At 32.8% G+C, this 24775-nt stretch overlaps 3 protein-coding genes across 3 annotated transcripts; 2 read left to right on the forward strand and 1 right to left on the reverse strand.

Annotated features, from left to right (window-relative positions):
• Window positions 1-1504: 1504 nt before the first annotated feature.
• HELRODRAFT_191488 (hypothetical protein) lies at window positions 1505-6205 on the reverse strand. The gene is made up of 5 exons (XM_009018555.1): window positions 6057-6205; window positions 5308-5407; window positions 4972-5055; window positions 4437-4538; window positions 1505-4180 (listed from the first exon to the last, which is right to left on the reverse strand). Exons 1-5 carry the CDS (start codon window positions 6135-6137, stop codon window positions 1620-1622), a joined length of 2928 nt encoding a protein of 975 aa, XP_009016803.1. The 5' UTR covers window positions 6138-6205; the 3' UTR covers window positions 1505-1619.
• A 56-nt stretch (window positions 6206-6261) lies between these two features.
• On the forward strand, window positions 6262-8092 carry HELRODRAFT_191489 (hypothetical protein; the record flags this gene model as incomplete). Its single annotated transcript, XM_009018556.1, has 2 exons — window positions 6262-6265; window positions 7402-8092. The coding sequence occupies 2 exons, from the start codon at window positions 6262-6264 to the stop codon at window positions 7959-7961; spliced, it is 564 nt and encodes a 187-aa protein (XP_009016804.1). The 3' UTR covers window positions 7962-8092.
• A 12603-nt stretch (window positions 8093-20695) lies between these two features.
• HELRODRAFT_99227 (hypothetical protein) lies at window positions 20696-24645 on the forward strand. Its single transcript, XM_009018557.1, has 8 exons — window positions 20696-20890; window positions 21136-21318; window positions 21545-21673; window positions 22002-22165; window positions 22299-22506; window positions 22729-22929; window positions 23217-24541; window positions 24588-24645. The coding sequence occupies exons 1-7, from the start codon at window positions 20855-20857 to the stop codon at window positions 23652-23654; spliced, it is 1359 nt and encodes a 452-aa protein (XP_009016805.1). The 5' UTR covers window positions 20696-20854; the 3' UTR covers window positions 23655-24541; window positions 24588-24645.
• Window positions 24646-24775: the final 130 nt, after the last annotated feature.

Here is a 24775-nt window from a genome sequence, read left to right on the forward strand (position 1 = left end):
TATTCGAACACGGTATTTTTATCGATTTTGTTTTCACAAATTTATTGTCATTTTTTAAATTTTTCCCATCAAAAAACGTACCGGATTACACCAGGAAAGGGGAAAGAAAGAGAGAGAAAGAAGGAGAGAGAGAGAGAGAAAGAGAAAAATCATAGAAACGTGTTCACATCGATTGTCGAAAATGAATGACGATGTTAAAAGTTAATGTCATTGATTGAGAGGACCTCGCATGAACGCTAAGGCATTCGACTCTTCGCATCATTATTATAATTTTTCTTGTGTCCAGAAATCTATCAGTGCGTATAAATCATACATCTATGTACTTTTGTATATATATACGTATACTGAAGGTCTTACAGTGCAATAGGTACTTCAAGCATATCTATCTTTGCATGTATAGTGTTTATTGTACAGATATGAATATTCAAGTATAAATACTATACACGAGTGAACGTGTTTTGATTTCTGACGTTATTGTGTGAAAATGGAATGTATGTCCATCTAATTTTAACTTCCGATGGTCTTCACATAACTTTCACTTTTGCGCGCACACACATACACACGCACACACAGTTCCATACACATGCGGATCTACGTATGCCGTGTGATACCGCACCTTACAAACACATATTGCATGAACTTATATACTCTGGAAGAAAATTTTTTTACTAGATATGGGAAGAATGTGATAGTGATACGCCTGAGACACAATGTGTGACATTCGTCATTGTGAAATTATTTTCTTTTTTTTTCATTTTCCTTTCTTTTTCATTCATCCACTATGAAACCTATCCATACATTCTTCATTCATCTATGTGCTTGTGCATGCAAACGAATTCACTCCATTCATCATCATCCATACGCGTGTATTCACTTCACTCATTCATTTATCCATCTTTACTTTATTCAGTCATTCATTCTGATGCATGTACGATGCATTTTCAGCTTCATTCATCCAATCACTTACTTATTCACTCTCAATCCCAAAACAGAACACAACAAAATACCATCAAAATCTCCTCGAATACCTTCGCCGACACAACGCACTCAAAGCCCATCGTATATGGAAGCAAAAAACATTCAGGAAAATGTAAGCAACCATCAATTCATCCACCTGCTTCATATACCCATTCATTTATCCATCCATTCACTTACCTATCCATCCATTCATTCACTCACACATCCATCCATCCATCATTCTATCCACCCAATTATAAACCTACGAGATTAGCGGTTACAAGAAGAAATGACACACGCAAGGTCGTTTACAAAACGAACATTGTTAATAGCGGGAGAATTATTATCAGCGCATTAATTTAAAATGAATTAACGAAAAAAATGTTACGAGAAACATAAAACGAGTAGCTTTGATGGATGGTTTTTGAATCTTCCGGGAAACAGATGAAACATGAAAGAAGATGGAGGAGATTAATATTGCAATGTTACAAATTGTGCGGTTCCATTTCCAACTTCTACAAAACAGTGAAACAAAACGCCACTATAATTTCAATTCATGTGTTTTATTAATTTACAAAATGCTCTATTAAATATTTTATTTGATTAATTTATAGCTAATTAAATAACAAAAGGAGATAAAAAAATAATTGAATGAAAATTTTTCAACTGTATTTAAGTTTTTTCTTAGCGTTACAAGTCCTACCAAATGAACTTTCAAACTTTTCTCTTCGAAGTTTACGCGTGTTGAGTTGATAGAGTACGTCGTCATCGTCACTGAGGCTCACGTCGCCGCCACATCGGCCATCACCAGCTTCTTCGTCCTCCTCATCGAAGGTAGACAAATCATCAAGTGGAATGTCCAGCTTTACAGTGGAACGCAATTCGTAAGCGGGTTGATGACATTTTGAAATGTTGCAAGCATCATTTGGCGCAGTGTTACATCTTCTACTATTGCGACTACTACTTCTTGTAGCAGCGACGTAAGTACTTGAAGAGCAAGTGGTAGTAGTAGTAGCAGCAGCAACTGCAGTAGTAGTAGTGGTAGAAGTAGTAGCAGCAATAGAAGTAGTAGTGAATTCACTTTTTAATCCCATTCGACTTAATGAGACTTGAAGTTGAGACTCTTTATGTAATCGTCGTTTAGGAGTCAAGTAAATTCTCTCATTCAACGACTGACTCTCTTTCTTCATAGATTGATGAATGATGTTTGAGTAGTAAGTACTTTCTGGTTGTCGCCGTAGCCGCGGTGCAGTCAGTTCTAAGCTACCGAGCGTCGCTCGTCGCCCCTTTCTTGGATGAGGTTTTCCGTTTACAGTTTGGAATTCTTTTTTGATAAATTGAGATTTGAGCACGGGCATAGGTGGAAATTTTACGTCACCAACAATCAGATAATCTTCCTCTAACTCCAGATACAAATACGCTTTGGAGAGGTCACTTGAGACGGTTGAAAGTTTCGTCGCTGTTGTCATTGCTGTCGAGGTGACGGAAGAAACCGTGATGCAGCTAGTAGTAACTGTATCTACGTTTAAAGCAGCGGTTGTTGCTGTTGTAGTAGCGGTACTATTTACTGCGGGATTGTATTTATTGCAAGTGCTAGTTTTATTGCAAGTATTATAACTTGCATTGGGGACAGATTTAGTCAAGATTTTAGTAAAATTAGTAGCAGTTAGGTTAATAGCATCATCTTTAAATGGTGGAGAAATGCGTTCAATTTTTATTTGAAGATTATAATTGTTGTTACCACCATTGTTGTTATCACCATTTTTGGTGTGATTAGCGTTGCTGCTGTTAAAACTAAAACTGTTGTTTATCGTCCGTTCCTTCAATAGTTTGTCTGACTTTCTCCTCAAATGTCTGCCTGGTTTTTCACACGAACGTCCGAGTGATTTGACATCATCTGACGTTTTTTTCAAAGGTTCTCTAAATGTTTTACTCAAACCTTCAACTGATTTTTCGCTCAAACTTTGAACTGATTGTTTACTCGCACGTTCATTCGATGTATTTGATGTATTTCTCAATTTTTTACTCAATCGTTCATCTAATTTTTTGTTCAAAGGTTCACTAAATTTTGTTTCTAAATGTTCATAACATTTTTCATTTAGATGTTCATCGGATTTTTTATTCGGATGTTCATCGGATTTTTTATTTGGATATTCATCGGATTTTTTATTCAACCGCTCATCTGAATTTCCATTAACTTTCACAATGTCTGATACATTTTCCAATTCAATTACTAATCCATGACTCAACTCCGTATCAGATTGACTAACAATTGTTAAAGATCCGCGCTTAACATTACCATCATTTTCGTCATCATCGCCATCCTCATCGTCGTCGGAAGGCACCTTCAGTTCAAAGTAATTTTTTATTATAGGGTTACTGCAACTGTATTTATTACTAACACCATCGCTACTACATTTGTTAATTTTACTAGCGTTACTACAACAACTACAACGGATATTACTATAATTATTATTACTAATATTATTAATATTAATATTATTATTATTATTATTATGTTTGTCGTCATAATCAGAGATATTAATATTAACATCTGCCTTCAACTCATCAACGCAGATGAATTTGCCAAAGACGTTTTTGTAACTGTCAATATTATTATTAACGGTAATATTATTCTTATTAATGTTGATATTTTTATTGTTGTTGTTGTTATCACTAGTGATGTTATCGTTCTTAGTCTTATTGTCACTACTTTTGCAGTAATCATTAATATCATAATTACTATTATTATTTATATTATCAATATAATTAATATCATAATTATTATTATTTTTATTAATATTATTAACGGTGTTATTATCATTAATATCATAATATTTATTATTCTTATTATTATTGTTTGTATTATTACTATCCTTAGTTGTATGATCATCGTCATCATCATTATTAATATTCGTATCATTGTCGATACAATTTTTATCATTGCGGTTCTTATCGCCATCATCGTTTTCAAACTCATCTAGAGTATCTTTATCGCTATTATTATTATTATTGTTATTATTATTATTATTATAAGTAGCAGCAGTGGTAGTATTTATATTATCATTATTTATATTACTATCGTCATCATAATTAGTTATAATTTTACTGCTAGCAGTAGCACCATAATCAGCAACTACATCAACATCATCATCATCATTATCATCATCAATAGCATTTTCGTCGTCGTCATCATCATCAGATATAACTTCAATTTCATAATCTGACAACGATGATGACGATGGCGATGATGAAATCGATGATATAGTTTCGCCATCATCGTCACCATCATCGCCGATCACTGCAATAGCTGTAAGGAATTAAATATATATATATATATATATATATATATATATATATACACACATACCTGTGTGTACGTGTTTGTGTGTATGTGTGCGCGTGCGTGTATGAGTGCGTGCGTGTGCGTGTGTGTAATGGATGAAACTGATAACTGAATAAGTCGACTGAGAACTCACATTCATCAAGTAAATTCTTCATCCTGCTGTCTGCGGCTGAAAGGTTTGGCCTAGCATTCAAGCAGTAAGAGATGTCCACAATTAAGCAGTCCTCTTCCTCAACTTATTCCATAAAGAAAATTATAAAATTAATTTGTAAGAAGGGTTATTTTTATGATTAAATTTAGACTTTAGTATGGTCACATGGTCATAGTTGTATACTTATAGAAGGCAAGTTATTTTTCACCACTCCCCTCCCTTAATAATTTACAGTGGGGCAGCTTAAACTTTTGCCCCACAGCATAGCCAAATAGCCAACAAATGAGTGAATTATGCACAAATACATAGTTATAATGCCCACATAAAAAATAATAAATTAATAATAATTAATACCAGATGAACAGAAAAATATAACTCACACCTAAAGTAGTGACACCAAATGTGTTTGTAAAAAAAAACCATTTCAGACCTCTCAATAACTTTGCTGACCCTCAAAAAAATATTCAAAAAATGGCACCACTGGGCTTACTACACTACCCTACCTAACCAGACTGACCTGCCAAATTATCAGATGGCAAAACGGACTTTCCAATTCCTTTGTGCTTATATTTCCCAATGATACCATTGACATCTTTCTTCTCTGCAATTTGAAATCACGAAAAAATTAGGTTGGGATAAATTTTTCTTGATATAATTCTTCATCATTCATTGTTTACTATAAAATAAGTAAATGAAACTAATGAATTAACATTTATAACTCTATAAAACAAAGAAACATTAGAATCTATCTGCAATTTATTAACTCTTTGACCTAATTCTAATAATTTTATAAAATTATATGAAACTAATTAAAATTTATTTCTTATTCTCGTCTGAAAAAAATGAAACCTACGATCATTTTGAACAACATCTAATGTATCAAAATCAATGTCGAAAACGTTGTTGTGTTCTTTAGCAGCAGAAGTATTGTCAAGTTTTGAAAGTCGTTCGTACTGAAAAAAATTTTTTAAATATTTTTAAAAGTTATTTAATAAAAAACTAAAAATAGGGAAACTATCATTAGAATAGTTGCAGTCGCAGAAACAAAAAAAAAATAGAAAAGTTTAGTTTGATTGAATGAAGTTGATGATGATGTATTATATATATTGGATTAAGACTGTCAGAAATGCAGTTATTGATGAAAATCCTAGTGTAATCAGAAAATATGCTGCTATGACCGGATCCATTTTAATTTTTAATAAGAAAGAAATCATTTATAGAGTCAAACTTGTTTAACTACTAAGCAGATCCTCATCTTTATTTATTATTTTGTTATTTATGTTTTAAACTTTTATACATATACTTTTTTATTTAAATTAGTATTAAAATTTAATACCTATGTATTAAATTAATAATTAAATTTATCATGTGTATTTGTATAATTATAAATTAGACACAACAGTCTTTTTATATCTATTCTATAATGATCACTCTCTCTCCATCTCTCTGTATATAGGTACAGGTACACGCCTATATCCAAAAAAGGCAATATTTCAATCAATCTTTATATCAGTCCATCATGAAAATTAATTAAATTATTAATAAATAAAATATAAATTAATTTAAATTAAAATTAGATTTGTTTGAAAAACTCAATGAAACCTTATTAAGAATTTGATCAAAATTCATTAAATATTTTTTTTGAAAAATAGAAAATTTGTTAGTCATTTTGTCCTGATCCATGTCTAACTAATATAAAAACCGACGTTTGCGTAGTATTTACAGGATTTTTCGTATCAATTTTATTTTTAAACCGCCTATTTGAATTGTTGTTAAGAGTAAAAGTAAACAAAACACACAAATAGGGATGGGTTAGCAGGTTTTTTTCAATAACTCCAATTTTTGTTATCTATTACACATAAAATCACTCTTCTAAATCTAGTATTTCATTTTTTAAACTAGATTCAACTAAAATAATAATCGAAAATTTAGTTTGTACTTTCGTCATCAATTTTATACCAAGACCCGAAATGACGTCATTAATGTTAATATAAAGTGCGTTCTTTTATTGCAAGGTTTTGTTTATGTTGGAGGATTTCAAGGGATTTAAAGAATATTCTAAGTGACGATGTTGATGACGACATACAGACGCGCAAAACAAATTGAAGTAGTTACCGTTTTAAAATTTACTCTGGCTGACCGTATGTGACCATCCCAAAAATGTTGTAGTAGTTATTTTTCCGTTTCGAACTTTATAACACCTACACCGTATTGCATGATGTATCCATGGATATATCCATGGTTGTATCAATACAATAAACGAAACGAAACTTTTATTTGCTTCCCAAAAACAACAATTAATAAGGCAGGATGACTGTGATCGAGCTCATGATGAGCAGTCATAACAGTCACACACAGACACGCATACGAACACGCACACGCGGACATACACGCACAACACGCACATACAGACGCGCAAAATAATTTGAAGTAGTCTCCATTTTAAAATTTTCTCTAGCTTACTGCATGTGACCATCCCAAAAATGTTGTGGTAGTAACTTTTCCGTTTCGAACTTTTTAACACTTACACCGTATTATTGTATATTGTATCAATACCTATCCTTCCCTAATTTGTGTATAATTTGTGATATATATATATATATATATATACAAATTTATGTATTGATGTTGTAGGTGATTAGATAGTTATTTATTGTAGTCATTGTAGTCATTTAGTTTATTTGTATAACTCGGAAATTTCTATTTAAGCTACAGAATTCGCCGTGTAATTTTGTATGTTTTTAAAATTTGCTGAGAAATTAAAGGATTTTATAAAGGTTGGCCGTTGTTTGTGGTGTAGAAATTTGTGTCGTATTTCGATTTTTTAATTTGCATTGTCTACGGTTTTGTCATCATGGTGTATCGATTTTTAGATGAATTAAATGTTTAATGAATTAACGACATGTAGTAACGAAATTCCATCATATTTTCAATTCTACTTGCACAGATTTTCAAAGAAGTATGGAGAAGCAGGTCTCATTTATTTTCACTGACTCCCAGAAGGACCGGTACCTGGTCTGCGATAACGTTTCAAGAAGGGGGTACGTCGTGTCTCGAGGCAATCAGAAATCCGGTAGAGCCAAACGTATGAAAGTGGATGTTTTTATATCAAAAGCCAACAAACGCCAACACAGTGTCGATGATGATGGTAGTGGGGCTAAAGATGTGGAAACTCCCAGGAGGAGGTGGTTATGTGCGAGGTTGTTTACCAGGCGTCGTTCTGACAGGCCCGACACCAATATCGCTAGATTTGACAGCGTGGCCAACTTAAATCACGTCGACAATGCCACCGTCAGTGCCACCACCAACGACAACAGCAATGACGGCAACGACCACAGAGTAAGTGGCTCGCGGAAGAAATGGCGAACTAGTTTAAGAACATTTTTCGGTATCACTGACATCGACGGGGATGACATTTACGGGTGCGAATCCAGCAAGCAGAAAATAATTGTTTCGTCAAAAATTGACGAGTCGAAGTGTATTCTTCAGATGGTTACAACCGTTTAAACTTCTTTTTAGCGCGTTGTAAATAATTTTTTATTAAGAAAGTTAACTTTTTCAATGTACTAATTCATTTTTAGTGTACTGTTTAAATAAATGATTTTAAAAATGTAATAAAATTGAGAATACAAATTTGATACTGTGTTGCATTTTTTTAAAACGTCCGGATGCCTTTGGCTTTGTTCGCTTCGTAGTTAAAATTTGTAATTCTCCGTTCGTCAGATAGAGTTGCGATACTTTCGCGATGATACTAATTTTCCGCGCTTTATTCATTTGTGTATTTTAGGTATTTTTCAGTATATAAAAATTTGTTGTCCTAACAAAATTATGTCTATATTATTTTACTCTATATTTTTATTTTCAATTGTCTTCAAGATTTTCGATGATCATATAGCACAACGTGTTGCCAGTGTTAGTGTTAAAATGCGAAAAACTGTCGGGTTGATTAACGAATTTAATAGTTCACCAGTAAGGACGAAATAAAATGTTGGTAAAGTGGCAACGACTTATAAGCTCCACTTGTAAGCTTGTTCATATAAATAATTTATCTGATTTTTAATGATAAGACACCGGGCCAAATGTTTGTAACATTTGTTCAAAGTTATGATTGCTTTGATACTAACAATTTGTTGTTGTTTGTAAAGCGTCACACTATTGTTAGGAACGGTTTTACTGTTGGTTTGATACGCGTCATTGTGTAATTGGTGGATTTCTGTAGGAGTTACCATCCGAAACTCATTTGATACTATTTGATAGTTGTATAATTAGATGATACGACGTAATTTGATGATGCGGTTTGATAATTTCATCGTTCATTTTTATTTTATTCTCTAGTTCTTTACGAATTAGTCTTTTCTATCAGCAAAAATTTAAATCCAAGATATGATCGTGATTGGGCAACTAAGGCATTTAACGTGACAATGAAATTTCGTTCGCCAGACCGCCTGAAGCATTTAATAGGATGGGTTTCGCTATGTTGATATGTATGTAATAACACTTCATTCAAAAAGGTCAGATTTATATTTGTAATCTTTCATAAATGTTTGGACATACAATTCTAAATCGTCAATTTTTATAAAAAAAAATCGCAGCTCCAAAGATATCAAATGAAATTTGATTTAATAAGCAAGATTTATTCTCTATTTAGCTTGGTCGTGTTTAACTGATCGATTTTATTAACCAACAGTAGCATAGACTGAAATTGTTTTGAAAGAAATTAAGTAAGTTAATACAAAATTATTACAAAATGCAGACGATATTTTATTTACTTTGAACTAAACTTCGTATTACAGCCAAGAGATTTTTTCAAATTTAGCTACTTTAAAGAGTCAGCAACCATTTTGCTATAACTTTTATATAAAGATTTGATAAAATTTAACTTTAACCCTGACAAAATTTAACGTTTGGGTGTAGGCTAGCACCCCAACCCCCTTGGTTACGCACCTGTTCGTTACATGATCCTGTTGTTTTCTCTTCAGCTCACGTTGGCATCGATATTGGAATATACAGAGATGGAAATATTATATGGGGCAAGAAAGAAATGCAACATTTTCAGGACATAACCTTCGTTTGAAGAAATGCTGAAGTTGGCTGGGAAGGAAAATTATTATACGGAAAGAGAGAAAGAGAGAGAGAAAAAAAAAATTTGAAATTAGAAAAATCATAATAGAGTGGAAATGAGAGAAAGAACGAGTGAGAGAGAGAGAGAGGGAAAAAGAGAAAGAGAGGGAGAAAGAGAGGGAGAGAGAGAAATAACTAAAAAACAAAAGGTACATCAAGAGAAAGAGGAGTAACGATTGGATGAATAATAGTAAAAAAAATAAAACGAACGTCTAATTAGATAAATAAATATATTAATAAACAAAATACATACAAAACAAAATGAAGAAACAAATACAAAACGAAAAAAGTAAAAACAATACAAAGAAAAATAATTAATCACCAAACAGGCAACAAAATTTGCAGAGCTTTATATTGGTGTGTGTTCTGCTGCTGTAGTTGGGTTTCTAACTTGATTGATTAGTAGATAACATATGCTGTGATGTGATATGGCATAGCACCAATAAATAAAAGCATATACTAGAGTGAATAGATAATATTTTCTCGAAGTAATTTACTGCAAAGAATAATTTTAATTAATTATTGATTATAATTATATTAATTATTAACTAATTATTCTGAAAAAGAACCCTCAATGCTACTAAGAAACAGAAATTTATAACACTCACTACTTTATAATCAAATGGTACTGCTGCTTTAATGCCCGGTCGAAATACTTCTCAAATTAATACCAGTACTTATCAAGTACTCACACACACACACACACACACACACACACACACACACACACACACACACACACACACACACAATCACACACACAAACACACAGGTTTTTACATAATACACATAAAAACTTACAATAAAAACTAAAATGCTATCAGCGATATTAGCACTTCTATTCAGAATCTATGTAAGTACAATTCAAACGCACACAGACAAACACACAAAGTCATACACACACATAGACACAAACACACACACACACATATATATATATAAAGAATAAATATATAAATATAGTTCACAGTTATTCTCAAATATTCCCCAATACATATACTACACACACATGCAAAGCAAATTCGCTAACAATTGTATTGAAATAAATACATCATTACTTCAACCACTCTTTTATACATTACTATTCTCTAATGTTTCTGATTACTTGATTACTATGGTTAATGCGTTTCTATAATAATATAAGAAAAAGTGTGTATGTGTGTGTGTGGTGCGTGCGTGCGTGTGTGTTTGTGTGTATGTGTGTGTGTGCAGCAATACTCATTGAAATAAATACATCATCACTTCAACCACTCGTTTATACATTACTATTCTCTAATGTTTCTGATTACTTGATTATTATGGTTAATGCGTTTCTATAATAATATAAAAAAAAGTGTGTATGTGTGTGTGTGGTGCGTGCGTGCGTGTGTGTGTGGTGTGTGTTTGTGTGTATGTGTGTGTGTGCAGCAATACTCATATGATGGTGATATCGCAAGCAAAACATTATTACTTCAAGGCAATCTTTTAGTACAGATGTTGTTTAAAAATTTGTGTGTGTGTGCGTGCGTGCGTGTGTGTATGTATGTGTGTGGTGTGTGTGTGTGTGTGTGTGTGTGTGTGTGTGTGTGTGTGTGTGTGTGTGTGTGTGTGTGTGTAGTACTCTCTAAGTATTCAACAATTTTGTATGTATTTGTAAATTTTAGATTGTATATTCTTCTTTTTATTTACATATACTTAAAATACATATTAAGTGAATATATGTGTTTTATAAATTGTATACATGATTGTATTGGTTTGTGTGTTTTGCTTGCGTTTGTATATTATTTTTTTTTTTATTTTTTTTAATTTTGGTGTGTTTTGGTATGAAACGTCAGATCATACTTTTGTATAAATATTTATGGGGTCATGTGAATGTTGGTCTGATTGTATATATCGATGTGTTTTTGGTTATGTATGTCTGCATTATTGTTTGTTTGTTTGTGTGTTTGTATGTTATTGTATGTTTGTGAATTCGCTTGTATATTGGTGTATGTTTGTTTTTTTAAATTTAGTTTAGAAATTTGAAATTTGAAAAATGAAGTTGATGTTTGTTTTGGTAAACTTGGTAGTTTGTTTTCTTGTTGATTTGTAAAGGATAACTTTTAAACTGAGAATTAGCACAAAACCATCACACACACACACACACACACACACACACACACACACACACACACACACACAAACACGATAATTATGCAAGTAAATTATTTAAAAAAATTTATTGTGTATCGTTTTGATATTGAAAAGTCGAAGGCTAAACATTTTTTTTATAACATATTCAAATGGAAGTTTTCGTTTCTGTTGCAATGTGAAAATAAACCCGCCCCAACCGGATTGAAATACTTCAGGAAAAAGAAAATTGCCAACGAAACTAAGCAGAACGTGTTCTTAGCATATTTGAAATATTGAATCAACAAGGCACAAGTTTATCTATTGTGTTTTTTTCTTCGCTGTTCACAAACTTTACGCATCAAGAACTCAGAAATGATTGATTAATTGATTATTGAAGGGTTGATTCATTCATCGTTTGATTGATTGATAAATTGAATGACCAATTATGTGATTTATCAATTAATTAATTGATTAATTCATCGTTTAAGTCGCTGACTGTATGTTGTTAGTTGTTAGTTGATCGTATTTTATGTACAATAACCTCAAGTACCACTGCTGCAACTTTGCGTGAAGTAGACCAGAGATAAGGAAGAAGTTACTTGCTATAACAAAAACTAAGAGTACATAAAAGAGCAAGGGGGTAGGAGTGAGAAAGCATGGAAGGGAAAGAGAAAAAGAGAGAAAAAAATGGAATGAGGAGAGGGAGATACAGACAAAGAAATAAACAAACAGAGAGAGAAAGAGAGAGAGAGAGAGACAGAAAAACGTACAGAAATTGATATAGTGAGATGCATAGAGATAAAAAGGAAAGAGAGAGAGAGAGAGAGAGAGAAACAGCAAAAGGGTAAAAAAAGAAAAGAAAGATTGGGATTGAGAGAATAAATAAAGATAAAAAAATTTAAAAAATATGAAGAGGAAAGCGTTGTCGATAAAAATAGTGAGATAGTGAGGTAGGATAGAAAGGGTATTATGGTAATGTTTAGTTTTTTATTATGGTGTAAGTAAAGAAATATATACTAGCCATGATGTTTTTGGATGTAGTTTGGATTACCTGGTTACCAGTGTTATTTGCTGAAATACGATGATGACGTTTCCAGGAGATCATAACTGAGGTGGGAGATAAGAATAAAAAGAGAGAGGTGGGTGAGAGAGAGAGTGTGAAAGATTGTGAGAGTTAAGGATGAAGTGAGGAATGAAGAAAGAGATGAACAAGTAGTCTTAAAGCGTTAAAAGTAAAAATTACGCCAAAAAAACGCCCAAATGATGAATAAATACATTGAAAAACCAACTGCGTCCGCTATAGGGTTTGTCCTGCAGTCGAACTCGGTTCTTGCGCTACGTCGAATGACAGGCTGCGTTGTGAGTTGAGCTAAGAAAATGAACGAAAGAAAGACTCACGAGATAATGAATGAATGAATGAATGAATGAATGAATGAATGAATGAATGAATGAATGAATGAATGAATGAATGAATGAATGAATGAATGAATGAATGAATGAATGAATGAATGAATGAATGAATGAATGAATGAATGAATGAATGAATGAATGAATGAATGAATGAATGAATGAATGAATGAATGAATGAATGAATGAATGAATGAATGAATGAATGAATGAATGAATGAATGAATGAATGAATGAATGAATGAATGAATGAATGAATGAATGAATGAATGAATGAATGAATGAATGAATGAATGAATGAATGAATGAATGAATGAATGAATGAATGAATGAATGAATGAATGAATGAATGAATGAATGAATGAATGAATGAATGAATGAATGAAAAAATGTAACAGAAAATAAATAATTATTTTTGTTTTTAAGACATTGAATTGGAAGCAGTCAGATGAATGAAAGAGTGAACTAATAAATACAAAACAGAGCATAAAAATGATAAATGAACGAATTAAATAATTAATGATCGATGGAATGAATAAATGAAAGAATCAACAGATGAACGAATAAATGATTGTATGTAAGATGAATGAATGAATGAGTGAGTGGGTGAGTGAGTGAGTGAGTGAGTGAATGAGTGAGTGAGTGAATGAGTGAGTGAGTGAGTGAGTGAGTGAGTGAGTGAGTGAGTGAGTGAGTGAGTGAGTGAGTGAGTGAGTGAGTGAGTGAGTGAGTGAGTGAGTGAGTGAGTGAGTGAGTGTGTGGGCATTTGATACAAATGCAACAATTATTACAAAAATAGACGTACACATATGTACAAAGTACATACAAAGTACACACAACATTATTATATTTCTTCGGCAATTGCTTTAAGAAAAACTACGCTATATAAATTAATCAACTGTACATAATAAATAAACACACACACATCCACACATATATTCACACGCACACGCACACACACATATATATATATATATATATGTATAAATATACTATATATAGGGCCTACATGTATAAGTATGCGCATGTATATGCATATGTTATTTATATCTCAACTCATTTTTAAATTTTGTTCTTTCTTGTTTGTTTTTCTTATTCTCGGTTCTGCCTATCATTTTGATGAACACATCATTAGTATGAACATTTTTCGTCATCATCATCATCTTCATCATCGTCATCTTCTGCTTCGTCTTCTTCTTCCTCATCATCGTCATCCTCATCATCGTCATTGTTAATATTTTATAGAGTTATTATGAATTATAAATTGTTAATATAGCGTGATGTAAAGTATGAATGTTGAGTAGCTAGAGAATCATTGAACAATAACAACACAAAAATTGCACATAATGATAAAAACAATGCATACTTACACATGCACACACACATATACACATATATACACACATACATATACACACATATACATACATACACGTGCACACGCACGCACAATTATGCACGCACACACGTACATTCAAACACACGTACATACACAAAAGACGTATAAATAAACTACTCAGATCTACACAGAATCACGTGCAAGCATACACGCACATACATTTGCACTTACACACACCCAAACACACACCCACACACACATTAATTATACTAGTAAAACATTTTTATAGCACTTATTGGAAAAGATCATTTTTTAAAAACATTGAATAAATAAATTTAAAGGTATAGGCACACAAAAATATAGAATCTTTGGTATATTTATATCACACGCATAATAAATTATTATTCATAGATTATTTATTGGTATACTTTGTATATCGCACGTACACACACACACACACACACACACACACACATACATACATACAACACACACACAGACGCGCACACACACACAAACACACACACACATAGACACATACACACACAAACAAACAAACACATAGGCTTACACACACATATTTAGATGTACATATATTTTTGTATGTGTATGTGTGTTAAGACATGTACGTGCAAAATAAGTGTTAATGTTTATAACGCCGGGGCAATGTTTCTGCACGAGTATGGCATGGGATGGAGGAATAAAATAATAGAGAAGTTGAGTTAGTCTCGAGTGAGTGAGTGAATGAAACATTTATTCATTTAGTTATCCTTTTTTCTTTCTTTCATTCATTCATTCATTCATTCATTCATTTATACTAATTATTTCGTACTAGTGTTGCAATAGTTGTTTATGTATAAATTTATTTATGTATAAATTATATATATATATATATATATATATATATTAGAAAATTATATATAATTCGTTGTTGCATCTATAAATATATGCCTATATAAAATAACATAAAAAATAAATTAATCAATAAAAACAATAATAATATCAATAATAATTAATATTGTTTATTGTTAAGTAAATTTTATTTACTGGTGGATTTCCGAGGGCCTTCCGTGAAATTTTGGCACCCCATTAAAAGTTGTTCAGGTGATTGGTTGGTGGATGTGTTGTATTAGGTTATACAGACGGATAGATAACCTGATTGATTGATTGATTGGTTGGTTTGTTGATTGATTGGTTGATTGATTGATTGATTAATTGATTGATTGATTGATTGATTGATTGATTGATTGATTGATTGATTGATTGATTGATTGATTGATTGATTGATTGATTGATTGATTGATTGATTGATTGATTGATTGATTGATTGATTGATTGATTGATTGATTGATTGATTGATTGATTGATTGATTGATTGATTGATTGATTGATTGATTGATTGATTGATTGATTGATTGATTGATTGATTGATTGATTGATTGATTGATTGATTGATTGATTGATTGATTGATTGATTGATTGATTGATTGATTGATTGATTGATTGATTGATTGATTGATTGATTGATTGATTGATTGATTGATTGATTGATTGATTGATTGATTGATTGATTAATTGATTGATTGATCGATTTAAGGATGTCTGAGTCCGAGTACAAGTTAACGAAGAAGGTCGTTAAAAGGTGGAGAGCGAATTTTTGTGTATTCCTAATTTTATTAATTTTATACCATTTAAATTATTAAATGGAACAAATAATTGAATAAATATTTATTTTCATGATTTAAATATTAAAATTTATATATATATATATATATATATATATATATATATATATATATATATATATATATATATGTTTATGTATGTATTTATTATTTACTTATTGTCCATCAATCACTTAATCAATCAATCAATTAAGCAAGCAATCAAGCAAGCAATCTATCAACACATTCAATTAATCATTCATTCATTTTTTTATTTGAATGGACCAATCAGAAACGTGGATTACGTACCCAATGATCAGGCTGATAACTTCGACATCGTCGGTAGCCAGAGGTACCAAATATACAGAGGCCTCAGTCCCGATACCTCCAATAGACTTGAGGTGGGAGGAAAACTGAATGATGGATAGATGGATAAACGAATGAATGAATGTGAAAGAGTGAATGAATGAAGAAATAAATTAGTGAATGAATGAATGGATGCATGATTGAATGAGTGAACTTTTGTCCAGTTAGACAGATGAGACAAAAACTGAATCAATTAATAAACTTATGCGTACGAATAAATGAATATGTTGTAAGAGAAAAGGATGAAAAGAGAGGGAGATGGAGATAGAGAAAGAGAGAGAGAGAAATTGATTGATTGAGTGAATATGTTGAAAAAGTAAGAGAAAAAGAAGTAGAAGGACAGGGAGAGCAAGAGGAAGGGAGAGAGAAAAAGAGAAATAAAGTCAAAAAATGAATAAAAAACGAAATAGTTTTGCCAGACCTTTAATAAAACCATAAAAAAGCAAGTAAACTACACTCTTTCTTGATTTTATTATTAAAGAAATTACCTAAAATTGAATAAATTTTTTTCAAACAGTTGAAAATAAAATCCTTGGAAGAAGCATTGGAGGCTGAGAAACAAGCCAGACTCCAGGTGGCCACCAATACCAATTATCGCCACCATCATCAAAATTTCGTTTACGTTACGTCTTAGTGACCGAGTTCGAACGCAATAAGATCTCCACCTATCACATGCAACGTGTGTGCGTGTGCGTGCGTGTGTGTGTGTGTGTGTGCGTGTGTACATCTACGTACTCTATGTGTTAGTTTTGGCTGATTCCTCTGAGAGGAATTCTGAAGAGAGAATTGTAAAATATAGCATTATTCAATCACTTAGTTACTTAATTAATTACTTACATAGTTAATTAATTAATTACTTAGTTATTTAATTAATTACTTAGTTATTTAATTAATTACTTGAAAAGTTGTCGGTACAATTTTTTTCCTGAAGGCTGAGCAAGAGGTGAAATACCTAACTGATGAGATGCAGCTTCAAAATGAACAATATGATGAGATGCAGAGGAACAGCTCCGTCCATGTCGGTTTTTATCTATATTATTATTATTATTATTAGTAGTAGTAGTAGTAGAAGTAGTAGTAGTAGTAGTAGTAGTAAAAGTTGTCGTCGTCGTTGTAGTAGTAGTTTTCTCTTCTAACCACCTGTTGAAATGTTGTTGAAATGTCTTTTTGATAACTGAAATTGAAACACAAAATACAAAATAGAGTAAAGAAATGCAGATTGTTTTTGCAAAAAATTACCGTTAAACGTTCGTAATAACAAAACCTCTCACAAAACCATCAATTCAGTTTGATCTACTGCGGACCAAAGACCAAGAATTGCTGAGGCTGAAACAGGAATTGGACGCCATGTTGGATTCGAACGAGTCGCTGGAAGTAACGTACAAGAAGAAGATGAACGAAGCGCTGAACTCCATGTCGGAGCAGTGGGAGCAAGCCAACAGGCAGAAGAATAAGTATGACCTTTGACCTAAATGATTTTCTGTCACTTTTTGTTTATTAAAATTTTCTATTTCTACATACGTTAATAAATACGTTCATTGGATTTTTGAGGTTATTTTGACATTCATATCTGTTGTGTGTCATCTTTTGTGCTTGTTTACCTGTTAGTTCATTTCATATTATGCATATCTATAGTCTTTTTTATTTAAAGTTGTATGTAGCTGGCTGAACATGATTGCTGAAACGTGTGGCGCGCCAGAGTTCGTTGCTGATACGCAAACTGGGGCAAATTTTATCAGGCAGATTAAAAGTAGTTCTGTGTACTGTTCGTAAAAATTTTACCTTTGAATTTCTCTGTTCTGCCTGGTGTTCACGCCATTGTTTGAAACTTCAGGTGTTTGCTTTCAAACTGGCAAAGTTTTTTTTAGTTTTTTTTTTACTTTCTTTTGAAGTTCTTTTTCTACCTTGTTCAAAATGCGCACTCTCGATTCTTCTATGTATAGTATATACTAAGTATAATATATCTAAGATACATTTTATCTTATGTTTTGGATTAAAATGTACTTGTTTCAGTGCACAAATGCTTGTTCGAACACCACACACCCAAACACACACAGACACATCGATTCAAATGCGCTATTAAATGCACACACACACATACACACACGAAAAGACAGTCAATAGCGCACATACATACACACATACAAACACACATACACAAACAAACAAACGAACGAACGAACACACACAAATGATCTTGCACCACTGATGAAGGTGTGAGTCTGATAAAAGAAATTTGCTCGCGGAGATCGGCGAGTTGAACAACTCAATTGAACTTGTAAAATCTGCTAAGGTTGTTTCATACATATTTTATTTTCTTGCATGAATAGTTTTATTTTTTTTTAAATATATTTTCTTCATTTTTTTAAAGAGTGATTTTTTTGCTAGTTAAAACTTTAAACGAATAAAAAGATTCCATATCTATGATCTGTATGGACACAAACAATACTATATAACATCATTAAATCAAAGTTGTTGAGTGCACCAATCCTTTTGCCATTTGTTATCACACGTTGCAGGGCCAAGTTGAAGCCAGGTTGGCAAATTTCGAAACAGAAAACCGCCGCTTAAAGTTAGAAAACGACGAAAAGGCCAAACAGCTTCAAGAACTTGCAGCTCTTAAATCGAAACTGATGCACGATAACGGAGAAATGCAATCGAAAGTGAAACAACTGGAATCTGCCAATGATAATTTCATGAGAGATAGATCGAAGTTTGTGAGAGAGATGGAAAGTTTGCAGAGTTCGCTGGAAGAAGCGGAATCTGTGAGGATGAGTTTTGCGGTGTTTCGTGATGGTGATTATTGATCGATGGATAACAGTTATTATGGCGATGTTGAAACTGTAAAATTATGGTCGGTGTTGTAATGTTTGTCATACTTGACACAGTATTTTAAAACGCTGTGTACTTCTTTGTTGGCGTTGTCGATACAAATATTTAAACATTTTTGTTTTGTATTTTTGTTGAAATAATAATTTAAAAAAACTTTCATTCAAACAACCTACTCGATTAACTTGCAATGAATCCAACGAATGCCGCAGTTTCGACCACAGATGTTGTTGAACGTGAACAACTTGCAACTGGAGTTGGACAACTGCAGATCACTTCTCGAAGACGAACAACAATCCAAACAGCTACTCCTCACTCAAATTCAAAAACTTCAGTCTGAAGTAAATTCACTGAAAGCCAAATTTGAAAGCGATCTGGCTCTAAGTCTCGAAGAAATAGAAACGCAAAAGTTTGTGTTTTTGTGAATCATGTTTCGTTTTAGGAGTTTTACGCGTTTTATTTTTCAACATTTACAAATATTTTAAATCTTATTAAATCTAACACGTAAACTACCAAAAGGAAAAAACTACTTACACGAATAACCGAGGCCGAGAACGAACTGTCGGTCCAGCACAAGCGAAGTGCCAAACTGGAGAAGGATAACTCGAAACTTTTGTTTGAAATGAAGGAACTGCAAGAGGAAATTGAAAGGGTCAGTGTGGTTGTAGTAGTAGAAGTAGAAGTAGAAGTAGAAGTAGTAGTATTACTAGTAGTAGCAGCAGTAACAGTAGTAGTAGCAGTAGCACCAATAACTCAATAATAATAATATTAGTCAATGACGACTATAGTAGTAGTAGTAAGGTGTATCACCGTTGTCGCAACTCCAGTACAAGAATCAGTGCGCGGACCTGAGCAAGCAGTTGAAGCAGGTAGAGACGGAGAAAGCTGAACTCCGCCATCAGTTCGAAGAGGTTCTCGTGGTTTCTGGAAATTTCGAGAGCAGCCAGAATAAGCTGAACAATGAACTGAATAAGTTGAAGACTCAACACGCCGGCCTCAGTGACAGGAGCGAGACTCTGGCCAGGGAGTTGAAGATATCTGACGGTATTGCAAATGTTTCAATGTCTTCACCTTTTATTATTTCCATTGTTTTTGTATCAGTAGTTATCTTTTTAATGTTGTTTTTGTTTTTATTTTAAAGGTTCACAAAAATTTTTTTTCATATAGAAAACAAAGTCCTCGTTGTTATTATTAATAGTAAGAGTCCGTCTTGTTATTGATTCATGGAAACATCTGTTTAGTTCTGAGTGAAAAAGCAACGAGCTATCAAAAATTTAATAGAAATATCTGCATATCGTTGATTGAATGAAAACATCGTCATAGATTAAAGTAACTAACCAACGAACGAAACGACAGAGAGGTACAAAGAACAGAAGGAGCTGAACGAGGAATTGAAAATACAAATTCAAAACGTCATGAACCAGAAGGCACAAATTGAAAAAGAGGTGATCAGTCAGAACAAAACCCTCGTCGACCTTCAAAGATCACTGGTTGAAGTTCAGAGGCAATTTGATGCTGCCACCTCAGAGGTCAAACAGGTCAAGGACGATTGCAAGAATGAGCTGAAAACAAAAGATGATGAGATGGAGAGGCTCAGGTTTGTTTTTCTTCTGGTCATTGTGACAACGTTTTTTTCGCTGCTTTTTTAACTTCATGATTTTATTTGTGAAAATAATAACTACAGTGAAAGAATGCAAAATGCTGAAAACTTCATGCGACGCAAACATTTGCAATTAGTTGAAATTTTTACCTACGCTAGGAAACACAAAATATAATACATTTATCAATACATTATATTTATTGATTGATATACAAGTAGATATTTGTACATAATCCAATGCCGAACGTCAGGAAAGCCTTGCAGAAAGCTTCAGACGACCACAACCTCCAGAAACTTGACTTGGAAGTCAAACACAAGAACGAAATCAACAGAGCCAAAAAATTATTCGAGACAGAACTGATGCAGATGAGGACGGATTCTGAGATGCACATGAAGAACTATAACGAGGTCCTCAAGTCCAACAAGCAACTTCTCAACAGAACCAAGGTTCTTGCGTCATTGTTATGTTTATGCCTACTAATGACGTCATCCTACGTTTATTAATGTTTGTCAAGTAATTTTAACGTTTTAAAAAAATTTGTTACTTAGTAAATTGCAATTATAATAATTTTTACAATTTAATAAATACAATTACCATTGTTTTTCAAACATATTTTCCTTCAATAAAGAGTTTACCTTCCTATTTTTTTAACAAATTAAAACAACAAAACAGGATTTCGAAGCGGAAATTTTGAACCTGGATCGAATGAGGGAAGACCTGAAAAATCAGCTGAACAGTTGTGAGAGGAAGAGGAACCAACTGCAGATGGAGAAAGAAGATGTCAGCTCCAGATTAGATGCGGTCAGTTTTTAGTCTTTTTTTCATTAATATTCATCTCTTTGAAAATCTCAATTGATATTACTATTAACAGTAATTTCAATACCATTACTACAACTACTTCTATTATTACTTCTACTTGCTGATTCTCTTACTACTATTACTATTTTAGCTACTGCTGCATGTACTTTTGCTTGTACTGCTACTACTACTACTGCTACTTTTACTATTAGTACTATTAATAATAAGAGTACTATATAATAGTACTCTTATTATTGCTGCTACTTATTATTTTTATTATATTTAAAGTTATATGTTTAATATGAAACAATAAATTAAAATTTCATGGTAGGCTGAAAAAACTCGAAAAAATACCGAACTGACGGTTAAGGATTTGAACCAGACCGTGAACGAGCTGTCACTTAGCCTCACATCGGCCAACAATGAGGTCAAACGATTGAACTCTGACCTCATTTCTATGCAAGGTGTTCTGGAAGATTCTCATGTCGTTAGAAGGTGGGTTGGTGATGCAAATGGCGATATGAGTGGAGGACTTAGTTATTATTGTCAAAATAATATAAACATTGAGAAAAAATACGTGCAAACTACAAATTAATAGTCAACTGACCCTGACATTCAAATTTTTTAGAAACCTTGAAGAAACTACTGAACGATTTCGATTGGACGCTGATCAACTGAGGGAATCCCTGGAATACCACAATGACGTCATCAGACAGAAAGATGATGTCATCCAAAAACTGGAAAAAGATTTGAAGATAACAAGAGAGTTGTTGGATGAGATGGAACAGAAAACATTAAGAGAGGGAAGGAAATTGTTTGCGAAAGCACAAGCCAAGGTAGGTTGAACTGTTGTACAAGTGTTGTTTTGTTGTAATGATTCATTATATAACCACAGATATACCATTACAAAATTACGTGTACAACAAAAACGAGTCTAACACAAACATCCAAAACTACAATTTATACTCAGCACAGCAATAAACAATAAAATAGCTGAGCAAACACCAAAGTTAAAAAACAAAGTACTAACACATCAGCAAAAAACTTCAACCACACAGAGCAAAAGTTTAGAACTGGAGTTAGAAGCTGAGCAGAAAAAGTTAAAAGAACTCCATTCTGAAAATCGTCGTCTCCAGAAATCCATCAATGAACTGGCCGACCTGAAAGAGAGCTTCGAAAGAGAAACACATGAAAAATCCAGATTGCTCGACAGTGCACATAATTTAATTGCCAGGCTGAAGAAACAGTTGGCTGAGGCGGTTGGTCCTCTTTTTGCTTTTATGATAAACAATACGATAGGTAATAGTTATTTATTTACACATTTATTTATCATAATGAAAGATACCAGGCTGATTGAGAAGTCTCTGTGGAAAAGATTGTTATAAATTTGTCTCCACGCATTAGTCGTCCTGCTTACCGTACCTCATATAGGCCTACCTTATTCTTAATTTGCGTTTATAAATACTTATTGTATGGTAAGGATAATTTTGATTTGCAACTGAATGAACAAACAAACAAATAAACAAAAAAACAACAAACAATACAGGAACAAGTGGTGACGATTGTAACAGGCAAGTACAAGAAACTTCAACAACGGCTCAACCAGGAGGAAAGTGATAGGCAAGAATTGAGCACACCGAACAACCTTCAAAGTGTCATCTTAGAAAGGCACATCTCTTCTGCCGGAAGCGGTGGCGGACAACATGCCACCGGTTCCCATCTTCCGTCTGTTAATCAACTAACTGCTAGCAGCCATCATATTCCCGGTAGCCATCTTGCATCAGGCGGCCATCTTGTTTCCGGCAGTCATCTTGCATCTATCGGTCATTTAAAACCTTCTGTCGGTCACGTTGGTTCAAGTGGGTTGTACACGGTGGGAAGTAGAAAGTCCATTCCGATAGGAGACATGGTCAACCAGAGAATCTCTACCGCCAGGTCTGTAGTCCAATCCATCATCAGCAACAACAGCCTGAATTACGAGTGACATCTTAAGTTATGACGCTGATTGACTTACTAGTTGACTGATTGGTTGGTCGTTGATTGGTTGGTCGGCTAGTCGTTCACTGATTGGTTGGCAGTTTGGGTAGTGGCCATTACGATTTGAACTCTTTTGCAGTGGTTTCCATGGTAACTATAAAGTGGCTATTACAAGGAGGTTGAGAAAATGCTGCTTAAAAGGGGATAAGCTTTTTAGTGCTGTGTATCATCTGCGTGTGTGCGTGTGTGCGTGCGTGTTTAAACGTGTGAAGATGCATTCACTTTGTTCTCTCATTATTTCACTAGTTTCTCTCCACTAAAATATTTACGCCTCTTAGAGTGTTTATAGCGTGAGTTTGTGCCTTTGTATGTGTGTGTGTATGTGTCTATGTGTCTATGTGTATATGTCTGTGTGCCTAATTTCATTTTTTGAACTTTAGATTATTTTGCCAGAAATTTTTTCTCTTTGATTTTTTTTTAATTTTTGTCAAATTTTTCTTTTGTAGAATAATGTAACTACATAATATTAATAAATTATATTATTTTCTACAACAACAACAACAACAACAATAGTAATAATAATAATAATAATAACAAAATATTAATAATAACAAAATATTAATAATAACAATAAAGGCGCAGTGATGTTCATTTTATTCCATAATTTACACAATAATAATAATAATAGTGTTAATTTACGTTAAAATTACTAACAAAATAACAACAATAATAATAACATTAATAGTAATGGTAAAAATAATTTAATTTTCTTTATAGTAGTTTTTGTAGAGCCGAATTAGCGCGCGAGTAGTGACATTAAAACGTCATCATCACAGCACCATTATCATCATCATCATTGCCATAAAAATGATAATGATGATGATGGCAATACATCATCATTATGAGGAGGAAGATGAGGATGATGATGATACATCATTATCATAACCATAACGATGATGATGATGATGATAAAAAACAAAAATATACGGTGTTTTTTTCTTTTGTTTTTTTAAATTGAAAACAAAACGTGACTTAATACAATTGATGATGACTCGATAATGATGATGATGGTGGTGGTGATGATGATGACTCGATGATGATGATGACGACGAAAATGATTTATTATGA

This window comes from Helobdella robusta (genome assembly GCF_000326865.2).
Source record: "Helobdella robusta unplaced genomic scaffold HELROscaffold_22, whole genome shotgun sequence".
NCBI lineage: Eukaryota > Metazoa > Annelida > Clitellata > Rhynchobdellida > Glossiphoniidae > Helobdella > Helobdella robusta.

What these genes read in the sequence shown, in the direction of transcription:
- HELRODRAFT_191488 (XM_009018555.1), bottom strand. Translation starts at nt 6,137, where the DNA reads ATGGATCAGGACAAAATGACTAACAAATTTTCTATTTTTCAAAAAAAA. An exon ending in TTGATCAAATTCTTAATAAG is followed by an intron (nt 5,408 to 6,056) that starts GTTTCATTGAGT and finishes AATTTTTTTCAG; the next exon opens with TACGAACGACTTTCAAAACT. An exon ending in AGATGTTGTTCAAAATGATC is followed by an intron (nt 5,056 to 5,307) that starts GTAGGTTTCATT and finishes TTCAAATTGCAG; the next exon opens with AGAAGAAAGATGTCAATGGT.
- HELRODRAFT_99227 (XM_009018557.1), top strand. Translation starts at nt 20,855, where the DNA reads ATGGAGAGGCTCAGGTTTGTTTTTCTTCTGGTCATT. An exon ending in AACTTCTCAACAGAACCAAG is followed by an intron (nt 21,319 to 21,544) that starts GTTCTTGCGTCA and finishes ACAACAAAACAG; the next exon opens with GATTTCGAAGCGGAAATTTT. An exon ending in AGAAACAGTTGGCTGAGGCG is followed by an intron (nt 22,930 to 23,216) that starts GTTGGTCCTCTT and finishes CAAACAATACAG; the next exon opens with GAACAAGTGGTGACGATTGT.